General features: G+C 50.4%; 1 protein-coding gene across 1 annotated transcript in view; it reads right to left on the minus strand.

Annotated features, from left to right (window-relative positions):
* The window catches only part of Eya2 (EYA transcriptional coactivator and phosphatase 2), a 92627-nt gene that overhangs the window by 3264 nt on the left and 74706 nt on the right, over positions 1 to 14657 (minus strand). The window contains exons 9-13 of the mRNA XM_055596085.1: positions 13964 to 14053; positions 6314 to 6372; positions 4520 to 4680; positions 1965 to 2079; positions 1126 to 1247 (exon numbers count right to left, since the gene is read on the minus strand). Coding sequence (XP_055452060.1) covers positions 1126 to 1247; positions 1965 to 2079; positions 4520 to 4680; positions 6314 to 6372; positions 13964 to 14053 — 547 coding nt within the window. The remainder of the gene's footprint in view (positions 1 to 1125; positions 1248 to 1964; positions 2080 to 4519; positions 4681 to 6313; positions 6373 to 13963; positions 14054 to 14657) is intronic.

Here is a 14657-nt window from a genome sequence, read left to right on the forward strand (position 1 = left end):
AAGAAGAAGAAGAAGAAGAAGAAGAAGAAGAAGAAGAAGAAGAAGAAAAAAAAAAGACTTGATTCAGCTGTTAAAGATGCTTGCTATGTAAGTGTGAGGGCCCAAGTTCAGATCCCAGCACCCATGTAACAAAGCAGGCATTGTCCTTGCACACACACACACACACACACACACACACACACACACACACACACGTGAACACAGACAGGACAGCCAGGGCTTGCTGGCTGCCAGCCTAGCCTAAATAAATAGTCAACAAAGAAGTTCAAGAAACCCTGATTCAAAATAGGGAGAGTGATGGAGGAGGCTCCCTGATGGCCTCTGGACCCTGAATACGCAGGCATGTGCAGGTCCACGCACACATATATCGCACATACGTCACACACGTAAATCACACTCATGCATGCAGAATTAAAAAAGTACAATTTAAAAATAACTAAAAAAAGAACCATTTCAACCAACTAGAATTTGGTGTGTGTGTGTGTGTGTGTGTGTGTGTGTGTGTGTGTGTGTGTTCGTGTGGGTGTGCTCAGGCCAGAGGTCAATGCTGTCCTCCTAAATCTTTCTCCACCTTTGTTGTTTGATGCCTCTTTTTTTTTTGTTTTGTTTTGTTTTGTTTTCTGTTTTTTGAGACAGGGTTTTTCTGTGTAGCCTTGGTTGTGCTGGAACTCACTCTGAAGACCAGGCTGGTCTGGAACTCACAGCAATCCACCTGCCTCTGCCTCCAGGGTGTTGGGAAGAAAGTCTTGCAGCAGTGTGCCCAACTATGCCCAGCTTTCTAAGGTGGGTGCTGGGCAACTCAGATCCTCCGGCTGCACATTAGTACTCTACCCACTAAGCCATCTCCCCAGACCTAGGTTTCTTTATTTATTTTATTCCTGTCCATTTGGGATGTAAGAATAAAAAATGAGCCTCCCCATGAGAAAAAGAAAACTACCGTTCCCTGGAATTTTCAAGAAACTCAGCAAGCAGATGAGAGCAAACAGGGCAGTTGAGTCTTGTCACCCCAGCCCTGTGCCTAAGGTCTAGTTACAGTCTTTGGAGGGCTATGAGCCTCATTGAGGTCCAGGTCCTATTCCCTCTGGGTGAGATTAATTGACATGCCCCAACCCCAGCCCAACCTACCTGTCTTGGTTGCGCTGTAGATGTTCTCGATGGGGAACACGGAACCCAGGCCATACAGCAGGACCTTGGCCAGTGCGGGGATCAGTTGCGTGGTGGTGACTAACACATTGACACAGTTGGGTCTGGGGACAAAGGCAACTTGGTGTCAGTCCCAAAGGAACCACCAGGCAGGTCCTGGTGTCATGGGGGAGTTAGGGTAGGATCTGGGGGGCAGGGAGGGGTCTGTGGGCCCTTGGAGGGTATGTGGGAGGCTGGGCTATCTTCAGGTGGGGTGTAGCTGCCGCTGGCCTGAGCCTGCCCAACCTTGGTGTGTGGTAGGTAGGCTGGCTCCTCCCTTTCCATTCATTTATGTTTATATGTTTTTGAGACAGGGTCTGACTACAAAGCTCTGGCTGGTCTAGAACTTGCTAGGTGGACAAGGATGGCATCCAGCTCACAGAGATCTGCCTGCTTCTTCCTCCTGAGTGCTGGGACTAAAGTTGTGTCCACTACGCCCAGCTTCCTTCCTTCCTTAGAAGCAAGAGTTTATTGCAGTAGCTGCAGGCTCATTAGCTGCAAGGTTCTAGGTCACGTGACACAGAACAAGTGTGGGACTGTTCGGACAGGTGAGGACTGGGTTCCACAGGACGACACAGGTCAGTTCTAATCTTTTGAAAGTTCTGAACCTAGAAGGCTGCTGGAGTTCCTCACAGCAGGTGTCCCCTGGGGTGTGAAGAGTTAAGCTTTAGGCCACATGGGGAAAGCACGCAAGGGAGAGCTGAGAAGTCCCCTCCACATGCCCAGCCACGGGTGGAAGTGGAGATGTCACTGCTGTGCGTGGGGGAGGGGTGGCCACTTGCCGAGCGCTGATGAGGTTGAGGGCTTTCAGGGAGTGCGTGAGCCAGAGGTCAGTCAGGGCCTCCAGCTCGGCACGCAGCTGCAGCCACGTTTCTCTTTTGGGAGTGCCTATCAAGCCTGCAGTAAGGGGAATAAAGAGGACATCCTCCTGTTAGAAAGAGCTGAGGGGAATTAGGGAGCCGAATCAGAGGGTACTCAAAGACAACTCAGTTTACCCACTCTTCTCCACCTTCAGAGTATCTACCGACTGATTCATCCAACAGCTCATCCACACCCCCATCCAACCATACATCCAACTACCCATCCATCCACCCACCCACCTACCCATTCATTTATCCATCCACCCACCTAGCCACTCATCCATCCATCTACCCATCCACCCACCCACTCACCCATCCATCCATCCACCCACCCACCTATCCATCCATCCATCCATCCATCCATCCATCCATCCATCCATCCATCTACCCATTCATTTATCCATCCACCCACCTATCCACCCATCCATCAATCTACCCATCCACCCACCCACTCATGCATCCGTCCATCCATCCACCCACCCATCCATTCATCCATCCATTCATCCTTGCTTCCTTCCATATCATAATAGGCCCTGGGTTCAACGCATTAACATGGACACAAAGACAGAGCAGAAGATACTAATGACTAATGTTGCTGGGTTCTGGCAATGTACGGAGCATGCGCTTTTACTGTGACTTTCTTCCTTAGATCCTCACAGAGGATGGGCACCAGAGGTGGGCTCTAATTGTAGTCTGTCTCTTAGATGAAGAAACAGGTCCTGTAAGGGGTTGACACATCCGCTTAGCACAGGGAGAAAAGAATGGAGACAGAATTGGCTGGCAGTGGACTCCTCCATGTTTCTGAACTATCTTTCCCAGCTAGCCTTCAGCCTCCTTACGATGAAGCCCAGAGGCTCCAGATGACCCGGTCTCAGCTGGCAGCCTCACCTCCCTGCCAGGGCTCTAGCGTCTTTCTATTTCGGCCTCAGGGCTTGCCCTTGTTCACTGAAGCACTAGGTGTGTGCCTGCCCCAGGACCTTCGCACGCTCCGCTACAGATCCAGAGCTGTTCTCTTCCCATCTTCTCCATCTTTCACTCAGCTAAGTCCTCCCCCCAACACTTACAGTCAAGTCCCTCCCGTGTACCCTTCCTCAACACATGGACCTCTTCTTCCCAGGGCTTCGATTAGGGTTTAAAGCTATGTGATCATGAGTCTGGCAGTGATGGCACAGGCCTTTAATCTCGGCACTCGGAAAGCAGAGGCAGACGGATCTCTGTGAGTTCGAGGCCAGCCTGGCATACAGAGTGAGTTCCAGGACGGCCAGGAACTGGAAACATGGTCATGTTTTTTGATGCCTGCTTGGTGTCCAGGCTCTTTACTCCGACAATTCAGGGCCAGGAGGGACTTGTGGGATACCAGAGGGCACATGCTTGTTGTTGAGGTGGCCTGCATTGGGGAGAGTGACTTTACTGGAACTCAGTGCTGCTCTGTGCCCTGAGCCAGTCCAGGCAGGCATCTAAAAAAAACATATTTGTTTTATTTGCATTGGTGTTTTGCCCGCATGTGTGTCTGTGTGAGGGTGTCAGATCCCTTGGAACTGGAGTTACAGATAGTTGTGAGCTGCCACGTGGGTGCTGGGAATTGAACTCAGGACCTCTGGAAGAGCAGCCAGTGCTCTAAACCACAGAGCCATCTCTCCAGCTCCCAGGTATGCATTTTTAATTAGCTTCAGGTGGCTGTTCTGGGGACAGCACTTGGTCCTCAAACTGTTTACCCCTCATAAATTGGCAGGTCAATGGCCTAAACTGATGGCTGGTAGGGGTGAGGCCAGGAATCTGTATTCTCCTAGGAACACATGTAGACTGCCAATAGAGTGGCTTTGGTAGTGTTAAGAGGCCTCCATGGGGACCTGGTATTCTGGGACAAGATGTATCCCTCATTGGGTTACATCAAGGCAGCCGGGAGAGGTTGGCAGACCTTTGTAATCACAGCATTTAGAAGGCCAGGGCAGAAGGATTTCTGAGTTCAGGGCCAGCCTGGCTACAGGGAGAGGCTGTGCCTCAAAACCAAGACTGGGGAGATGGCTCAAGAGCTAATGTGCTTGTTGTGCGAGTGTTAGGACCCAAGGCTGGATCCTCAGCACCATGTAACAAGCACCAGCCTGTAACCAGCCCAGCGATGGAGAGGCTGAGACAGGAGGGTCCCTGGGGCTCGCTGTCCAGCTAGCCCAGCCTGAGAGCAAGGCCAGGCTCGATGAGGGACTCTCAAAAAACATGTGGAGAGTGACCGTGGAAGATGTCATGCATCTGCCTCCACATGCCCATGTACCTATGAACCTGAGTGTGAACACGCATGAACACACACACACACACACACACACACACACACACACACACACACATACACACACCAAACCAAGCAGCCCACTGGGATTCTTGTATTCATAAATCTTCCAGAGCCGTGGCTGGCCCCCAGCAGGCGCACCTTCCTCAGCCTCCCGAGCTCTCCCCGGCTCTCCCACTCTCTGGGCACTCACCACCCACGTTGTTCCGGTAGGTGTTGTACATTTCCTTCACCCGGCGGTAGCGGAATGCCAGTTTCCTCATCCAGTCCACCCCGCCATGCATGCCCGTACCCAGGCACAAGCTGGCCCCCGGTGCCGTGCTGTGGAAACCGTCGGTGGAGAAGTTGTATGTGCTAGAGAGACAGGAGAGGGGTGACATTAGTGTGGGGAGGCCTTGCGGTGTCCACGGGTCCCTGGGCACACTGAGGGTGCCTGGCTGTGTGTCTGGAAGGGGGAACTTCAGCTCTCATTAGATTCCTACAGAGGCCGAATGCTTGCTGGGGTCAAGCAGGGCCCTTATTTCAGTCTTTGGGCATCAGACTGAACCCCGAGACTCCCATTGGGAGCTACTGCCCCTGCATGCAGAGGCCAAGCCCGAGAAAGCCTCCATCATTGCCCCATGGAATTCCAAGTGCCAGCGAACTGTGCTTCCTGAGGGCCAATGTGCTTGAAACCTTGAGTGTGACATATGCACGCTCCTCTCTCATCCCTGCGTCTAAACGCTGTGCCTCCAATGTGTGCGTCACAAAGTTCCTGAAGCTAAGAGGAATAAGAAAACCGGTTCATGTATCTTTACTGAAGTTTTAAACTTTACTTAAAATTTGAGCTTTGCTTAATCTTCAAACCTTGTAAATTACACTCCTGAAGCAGCTCAGCCCACTACAAGATCTACAGATGTCAACAGCCCCCTTTCTGCAACCAATAACCAATCAATCAATCAATCAATCTATTACCTATCAGCCATCTATCATCTATTATCTTTCATCTGTCAGTTATCTATCCTTTGATCATCTATCTATTGATCTGTCTTCATCTATTATCTATTATCTACCCATCTACCTATTAATCATCTATTTACCTACCAATAATAATCTGTCAATTGTTCTATTAACATTTAATCATTCATTATCTATCATCTATCACCTATGTAACATCTAGCTCTCAGCTAATCTATCATCTATCAACTATCTATTCATCTATTTATCAGCTATCAGCCATCTATCTATCATCTATCCACAACTTACCTGTCAATTCTCAACTAATTAATCTGTCAATTATCTTTCTGTTATTCAAACAATCACCTTTCAATTATCTCTCTGTAGCTAGCCATCTATTATCTAACAGTCATCTATTATTTATTAATCCATCTGTCCATCTGTCCATCTGTCCGTCCATCCCTCTGTCTGTCTATCAGCTATCGATCATCTATCCACGTGTCTTCTATTCATCTGTCTGTCTACTTACCTTTCTCATGGTAAGGACAATAAAGCGGCCTCTCCTTTGAGTTTTTACTCTTTCCCTAAACATCTCTCTTTCTGTCAAACTCTGTGCTTAAGACCTGGGGCCGGGGAGATGGCTCAGAGGGTAGAGTGCCTTTGAACGCAGGCCTGAGGACCTAAGTCCTGACCCTCAGCACCCATGAATATGTAACGCTGGGGTGGGTACTTGAGAGGCAGAGGCAGGAGGATCCCTGGGGCTTGTTGCCCAGTCAGTTTTGCCAGAAATTTAAGTTGAGGCCTGAGGTTTACCAAGAGAGCCCATATCAAAAATAAATAAGTGTGGTAGAGGAAGATATATAATGTCTGGCTTTACACACGTTAGACACTCATGTACAGAGAAGCATATCTGCACACACTAAAACAAGTTTTAAAAAAATACCCATATTGGCTCGTCCTGGAATTCCTTTCCATGGTAAAGACATGAGTCCAGTTTGACCTGTGTCGAGGTCCCCAGGTGGGAAGAAACTCCTCTGTCCCAAGTTCTTACCTTAAATCCTGGCCATTGTCATCAGACGAGACATCGTCCACGTGGATTTGGTCACAGTCCTTGTGATAAGAGCAAAGAGGTGAGAAAGGTCCGATGGAGCCCATACTGGCCTTGAACTTGCTATGTAACAGAGGACGACTTTGAGCTTCTGATCCTCCTGCCTCCACTTCCCGAGTGCTGGATTATAGGTGTGCATCCCCACACCTGCTTCAGGCAGTGGAGGGACAGAGCCAGGCCTTCCTGCCTCCTAGGCAAACACCATCAGCTGGGCTACCTCCAAGCCTGGGGGTTGATTGTAAGAGTGTATTTCCTAAGCTGAGGTGGGTGAGCACCAGAGATGGCATTCTAGGGGGACAGCCTGGGTTTTGTCACTAAAAGTGAGGGCCTCTGCTAAGGTCCTGACTGCTCTCTCTTTGGTTCCCATCTGAACAAGCACGGTGCCACGAGGAGGGATAGCAGTTAGCCTGGCTGTCAGGTGGACGCTATTTAACCTTTACAACAGTGAGGTCTGTGGCATCTGGGCCACCTTCAACACCACCAGCCGTGAGAACTTGCCCCATGCCTCAGTTTCCCTTCTGTCCTTACTCCTGTATCAATAACCTTGTGTACCTGAGGACATCATAAAGCAGGATGCAGAGATTTCTATCATCCTGGGAAGTACTACGGAGAGTGCTGCTCTAGGAGAAAGGAATATGGCAGCATCTTACTCCTGGACTGGGTTAGTGAGCTCTTCCAGGGAAGGGTTTGTCAGCTGGCCTGAGGTCACGGCTATATAGCCCACTCTGTGTTGCAAAGTGTTTGTTTGTGTGTGTGTCCACATGTGTCCATGGGTTTGGGTGCACAGGCACTATTACACTCACACATACAGGAACATATGGTGGCAAAGGCTGATTGATGCTGGGATGACTTCTTTTTTTCTTTTAAGAAGAATTGGTACTTTCCTATAATTAATTAATTAAATAATTTTTACTCTTATTTGCGTTTGCCTGCATGTATGTCTGTGTGAGGGTGTCAGATGCCCTGGAACTGGAGTTATAGACCGTTGTGACCTTCCTTGTGGGCACTGGGAAAGTCCTGTGGAAGAGCAGCCAGTGATCTTACCCACTGAGGGACAGCTTCAGACCCCCCCCCCCCCGCAAAGTATTTTCTGAAGTGATTACCAGCATGTAAACCAAGGGGACCTCTTCCAGAGTTCCAGGTACCACGCCATTTGGAACTGAACTTTGGCTGTGCCCTGCAGCCTGGAAGTCCACATTGCAGTTTCTCCTGCAGTCCCCTTTGGCTTAGCCTCCCCCGACTAAACCATTTACTTGGCTCTTGTGGACATCTGAGTTTGAGATCTTTGCTTCATGGCCGTCCTGTATGAAGAAGGGTCCAGGACCCATCCTGACATGCTTTTCTCTTCTGAGACAGTCTGAGTCTAAGCTGGCCTCTAATCCACCATGTAGCCAAGGCTGACCCAGAACTATTGATCCTCCCACCTCTACCACCTGAGTGCCGTGAATACAGGACAGGCACGTGCTGCCGCAGTTTGCTCACGTGGTGCCGGGGACGGAAGCAGGGCTCTGTGCATGCTGGGCAAGCGCTCTGCCAACTGAGCGGCATCCCTAGCCACCTAATCATTTGCATTTATAGTTCAAGGCAGACTGCACAGATCCAAGCATGGAGAGAACTGTCTCACATGCCCTGCAAACCTGGCACAGGGTGGCCTCTCTGGGGCCTGGGAGCTCTGCAGGGGTCAGACTCTCCCCTCCACATCCCCGAGTTACCAGGGCTCTCCTGACATCAGGGGAAAGGCATGTGAGGAGGCTCTGCTTTTCTCATTTGTGAGGGGATTGCCGGGGGCGCTAAAGTGTGACAACGGCGGCGATCACGTTTCGGACTTCATAAAATACCACGACACGCTCTAGACGCTACCTCATACTCCACCAGCTGATCTGGGTCAAGTCGCCCCTCCAAGCCAGTGACCAGGCCCGCTGGACAGTGCAGGGGGTGGGGGCCTGACTGAGCTTTTGAGGAGGAACACTGCTGTCCCTAATTCTGCTGTGCTCCCCAGGGCTGTGGGTAGCCCTCAAAGGGGAGGCACATTTACATGGACTGCGGAAACTTCTGGTCTACTGCAGGTCAAAGAGGGACCGTCGTGGGGGAGGAGTTTCCGTAGACCAGCTGGCAAAGACAGACAGAGGGTTCCTACAGCCTTGACCCAGATGAAATGATGTGGGGTAGGGAAGAGGACACCGAGAGAACAACCGTACAGCGCCTGCCGATTGGTGCAGTGAGGAAGGTGGGTACCCCAGCCTTCTATCTACTGCAACGGGGTGGAACAAATGGTGCCATGCCCATTGGGGGAACTCCAACGTCATAGCCTAGAAGATCAGGGCAGGTCCTCAAGAAGGATCCCAGGGCACCTGAAATTGTAGAACAGTGACTAAGAAGGAGACATTGACTGTGGAATTACGTGTAGGGTGAGAACAACTCACTAAAATACCCGGTATCTTAAAAGAACAGATTTTTAAAAAAGACAGTAAGTGGGAAAAGAACAATCTAGAAGTCTGTCCGTCTGGCAGGAAACAGCAGCTCCACAGGAAGGAAGCTGAGCTTGGCTTGGTGGGCAGTGGAGAGATTAGCCTTCGCTAAATGGTGGCACCACCGAACCAATGACAAAGATAATACTAAATGCGAGAGCTGGGGATGGCCCCCAGGCAGGCGTCCTTGTGTAGCATGTGCGTAGCTCTAAGTTCAGTCCCCAGGGCTACCCTCACCAACCATGGCAAAACAAGGCCGGGGGCATGGCTCAGCAGTGCAGTGACTGCCTAGCTGTATGAGGCTCTAGGCTTTTGTTTGTTTGCTTGTTTTTGTTTTTTTTTTTTTTTTTGAGACGTGGCTTCCCTGTGTAGCCTCGGATGTCTTGGACTTGCTTTGTAGACCAGGCTGGCCTCCAAACTCACAGAGATCCCCCTGCCTCTGCCTCTCTGAGGGCTGGGACTAAATGTGTGAGCCATCGTGCCTGGCAAGGCTCTACTTTTGTTTCTCAGTGCAGAACAAACAAACAATAAAAACAGACAAGGGCTGGGCATATGTAGGCCTACTGGTAGAGTGCTTACCTGTAACACTGGAGGCTCTGTGCTCAGTCCTCACTAACACACACACACAGACAGATATTATATGCATATACATTACTTTTGAATAAATGACTGAAAATATCTTCCTGCATGCAGGCAAGACCTAACGCATCCTATGAGCTTTCACAGTGGCAAGGACTCTGCCTAGACCTTTACATAGGTCTAAACACACTCACTATTCGTGGGAGAAAATGAATCGGAACGCACTGGGGCTTGTCAGACTGTCCTCGTCACAAACAAGCGCTGTTGGCGTCTTAGCCAGCACCTGTGAACGTGTCTTTATTTGGACATCGTTACTGCGAACGACTCTGAGCAGTCCCTAGGCTTGGATCCAGGGGAGATTTTGTCTCTGCCCGGTTCACCCTGCACCCGCCCGATTTGGTTTGACCTGGGAAGCTAAGCAGGGCCAGGCAGCTTAGCACCTGGATGGGAGAAAAGGCGATGATGATTCTGACACAGAGGAAGGAGGCTACCAAGGTAGGGTGACACACATGTACAGGAGGAAGAACACTACCAAGACGCTACACACACACGTGCTGAGACACACCTGAGACCACCCGGAGGGGAGCTCGTGTCCCTCACGAACCTCAGAAGGACCCACCCTGGACCTCAGCTATCTGGCTCAACCAGAGCTCACTGGCTCCCGTAGAGGCTGCGGGGCATGTGCACAGAATTTGGGGCTTCTTGCCCAGGACATGTGTCCGCCTCCTTGCTCTCTTACTCGGGTTGTGTTATCTCTATCAGCACGAGCCTGTGGTACTTTGAGTTGGAATCCAATAGTTCATTTTTTTATTAAACCACCTCAGCTTTGGCCACTGGGAACCCTGTCAGTTGCATCCCGTCCCTTTGGCATAATGCATCTTTGGGTCTTGAGAGCTTCCTTAGTTTCTGGTGATCTATCTGGCCCCACCTCCTCAGCAAAGCCTAGTGGCGGTCAACACCACAGTCAACATTCAGCATTCCTTCTTCTCTTTTTTTTTCTTTTTTTCTTTATTTTTTTCCTTCTTCTCTTTCTCAGCTTTCCTCCCATTCCCTTCCTTCCGCCTTTTTTTTTTTTTTTTTTTTCCTGAGACAGTATTTTGAGACTCTTTACCAGCTGCTGGCCTTGAACTACTGTGGAGCTCAGGCTGGCCTCACCGTGTAGCCCAGGCTGGTCTTAAACTCCTGGTCCTCCTGCTCCTGCCTGCTGAGTGCTGAGATTACAGCTGTGTACCACCGTGTGGGTGTGGCTCCTTCTTTCTCAGTCTAGGCAAGGCTCCTTGCTTGTCCTGTCTACTCCCTACCCATCTCCAGGGCCGCCTCCAGGGGGAACCGGGTGAGAGGCCAGGTGCTGGATGCTGGGTGGCGCATTGCTGTATTTCTGTTCTCAGAGGACAGAGCACGGTTGTCAGCTTGGCCTTTTAAATTACAAAACACGGTTAACGAGCACGCCTGCCAGCAGGTGTTAGGAGGCCAGTGCTTGGCGTCTTCAGAGTTCTCCACCTGACACGGTGCAGTTGGTTGTGAGGCAGGAGAGTTCCTTTAGCATCCCGTCTATAGAAAGCACAGCAAACAGGATGCTCTTTCCCTAGTCTCTGTGCACAGAACCTTCGCCCTGGCCTGTCCCAGACGGCTGTCTCCCTCCCGAGTCAGGCTGCAGTCTATGCTGGGGAACTGCTCTCCATGCTTCCCCAGGGCTGCCCATCCCAGCAGGCAGCATGCATCTACTCCTGGGAGATGTACCCAGTCCTTTGGTGACATGGTTTCAGTTCTGCCAAGGTACCCTGGGGCACCTGGCATAGGGACATTGCTGAACAACGATTGGAGAATGAAAACAACCTGGAATCCCTGAGCAGCTCCAGCCGGCTGGTGACTGAGATGGCCCTCCACAAGCTGTGGCCGTGATGGTCACTGACTTTGGGGCTGTGAGGAACAGGAGGGGCAGGAGTCTGACGGTGTTGCCCGAAGCCCATATGAATCTGGCTGATTCCCATCCCACCAAGATGGACAGGGTGCCCTGTGCCTGCCTCAGCCTCCCAGTGCTCAACTGTTTGTAGACCCGGGGTCTCTGTAGGGGCTCTTGGTGTCTCCAGCTGTGTGTGCCTGAGGCAGAAGGATGCTGGTTTTCTGCAGCTACGTGCTTCCCCTCCCCCATTCTCCCTGACCTTACTACAGGACTCTGCGTCCCTCAGGCTGCTCCTCTCACTGCCACGTCCTCTTGGCCATGTTCCATCTGAGGCCGAATCTTACCACCTGGGTCTAACTCCACCTTTCCTAGGACCATTGCAGTAGGTTCTTCATTCATCTACCTCTTCTTCGCCCTCACATTTTCCGTTCCCCATGAAGCAAGCTAGCATTTTGTTTGGTTTTGAGATAGAGTCTTACATGGCTCAGGCTGGCCTTGAATCTGCTATTGTAGATAAAGATGACCTCAAACTTCTGATCCTCCTGCCTCCACTTCCTGAAGGCTGGGATTGGAATTTTGTGCCACCGTGTACAATTTACAGGGAGCTGGATATTGAATATGGCTTGTTCATGCTGGGCAAGCACCCTACTGATCCTAGTCCCAGTATGGTCTTTTCACATGCAAACCACGGCGGACAGGTTTTCCTGCCCAGGGTCTTCTAGCCCCATCATGTTGGGTTCAATAGTTAGAATGAGCCAGTGCCTAGGCTGTATCCCTTCTCTCTGAGCCCAGGTCACCTCTCCTTCCGCAGGGCCTTAGCGTTGGCTATCTGCCTCCATTGCTCTCCCCGGCTGCCTGCTTATCATCATTTAGCCCTGTATGAGGCTCCTCACTCCCCCCCCCCCCCCCCCGGAGGATTTTCACCCTGTGGTTTGCTTTCTCTATCATAAGTCAGTGATGCCCTGGGCTGGTCCAGCCTCTGCTGGAAATGCTTTTGACTTCACAGCTTAGTCCTCAGGGCTGTTCAGGAGCTGATGACATCCCCAGAACAAATAGAAATGTCCTTTCCTGCCCAGCTTAATTTGGGTCGCCTTTAGCTTTCATTCTTTGAGTGACCGTGATTCCAGCGCACAGTCAGTGGCGCCTGCTCGAAGCCTGTGACAGCTCTCTTGGAAACTCCATCCTCTCCCCGTTGAGCAGAGCTGTGGAAGGGTAACCCTCATTTCTATCCCTGCTTATAGATTACCTTTAAACTTGACCGAAGCTGTTAGCGTGAGCCTGGGCAAGAACCCTCATCCAGGACACAGCTTTCTATTGTGTGACCTTTGTTTCTACAGTTTTATTCTACTTTATTATTATTATTATTATTATTATTATTATTATTATTATTATTATTATTTTAGAACTTCCTTTCTTTAACTTTAAGATTTTAAAATTTCTTCTTCTTTTTCTTATTGTATGCGTGCACATATATGTGAAGTAAGTGTGTGCATGTGCCACAGTATATGTGAGGTCAGAGGTCAACTTCGTGGAGTCCATTCTCTCCTTTCACTTTTATGTGTGTTGTGGGGTCAATATGAGGATACCCCAAACACCTTTACTTTCTGAGCTGTCGCACTGGTCCCAGGAGTTCTTTCTTTCTTTCTTTTTTATAGTAATAAATGTAGGTTTATTGGGAGCAGCTCTCAGCTGCCAAGCAGGGAGAGGGGGGAGGGAGGAAAGAAGGGAAAGAGAGAGAAAAGAGGAAGAGGAGAGATGCAGAAACACAGAGAGAGAGGAGAGTGGGAGAAGAGAGAGAGAGAGAGAGCCCTAGTAGTTCTCTTTAAATACGTTTTTCATTTGAATTTATCCCCAGATCTTTCAACACAGATTAGGTCTAAACAAATGAGTTAAGCTGTGCCTGAAGCTTCCTGCCCTTTCTCCTTGCATCTCTCTCCAAGGGCTTCAGGAGCAAACACATTAAGTATATTCTCTCTCTCTCTCTCTGTAAAACATGCGCCAGAGGAATGTAAATGCTTTTTAGAAAGCTTCCACCCTGGCCGCACTGCTAATTACCTTGCCCAAGAGGACTTGTAGTCTGCCTTAATGAATGTATTAAAAAAAAGGCACAACCAGCACCCGATGTGACTGGAGCGGGGAGAGAGGAGGGCCAGAAAGGTTACCCTGACAAGAGTGTCTCCCCCACCAAAGGACACTGACTGCAGGTCTGTACTTGAGGGAGAACTGGGGAATGCCTCAGTGGTGAAGTGAGCTCCATTCAGCTCAGCCTGGCGCAGCGGCTCACACCTGTAATCCCAGCACTCGGGGACGCAGAGACAGGCGGATCGCTGTGAGTTCAAAGCTAGCCTGGTCTACAAATCAAGTCCAGGACAGCCAAGGCTACACAGCGAAACCCTGTCTTGAAAAGCCAAAAAAAAAAAAAAAAAAAAAAAAAAAGAGTGCTCTCTGCTTTTTCAAAGACCTCCACGTTTTGTCCCCAGCACCCACACCAAATCAAAAGTGGCTCACACCAGCCTATACCCCAGCCTCAGGGGATCCGCTGCCCTCTTCTGGCCTCTGAGGGCATCTACACTCATGTACACGCACACATACATAAATAAAACAGCAACCCCGAAACCGTGAAAATGAGCATTGCGTGCCAACCTCCAGGTCATTGAAGAACAGGTGCGTGTCAGCGAGGTTGAAGATCATCTCCTCCATCATCAGGCCGATGCGCACTGATGTCGTGGTGTCCTGTGGGAAAGAGAAGGGACAGTTTTACCAAGTGCGGCCTCTGGGTCCCCTCCCGTCGCTCTGGAAGGAGGCTGGAGTCTGTGCTCTTCTGAGTGGCTGAGAACAGGGCCTGGGCTGAGAAGAGCTTGTGTACACCAGAGGAGGAGAGACAGATACTGTGCAATGATGCCGCTGAGAGTGATGGCTACGAGCAATCACCAAGAGACAGCAAGGAGCGCCGGAAGCCAGGCCGGCAGAGCACACGGCCAGAAACACAGTTGATTCACACAGGTGTGTTCCTTCTCCCCTCCCCCTGCCGGATACAACATGGTTGGCTGCTGTGATGGTTTATCTTCATTGTCAATTTGGAAACATACCTCTTGGTGGGCCTATGACGACATATCCAGAAAGGACTGCATGATGGGAAGGCCTGATTGGGTGTGCATAGCACCCTGGCCTGGGCTGGGGTCCCAGATCAGGTGAAAAGAAAAATGAGAACAAGAGCCAAGCAGCTCCTTTACCTCCCTCTGCTTCCTGACTGCGGACCCAGTGTGACCCGCTGCCTCAGGCTCTTGTCACCATGACACACACACACACACACACACACACACACACACACACACAC

The sequence above is a fragment of the Psammomys obesus genome, unplaced genomic scaffold (genome assembly GCF_907164565.1).
Source record: "Psammomys obesus unplaced genomic scaffold, mPsaObe1.curated_primary_1811, whole genome shotgun sequence".
Lineage (NCBI taxonomy): Eukaryota > Metazoa > Chordata > Mammalia > Rodentia > Muridae > Psammomys > Psammomys obesus.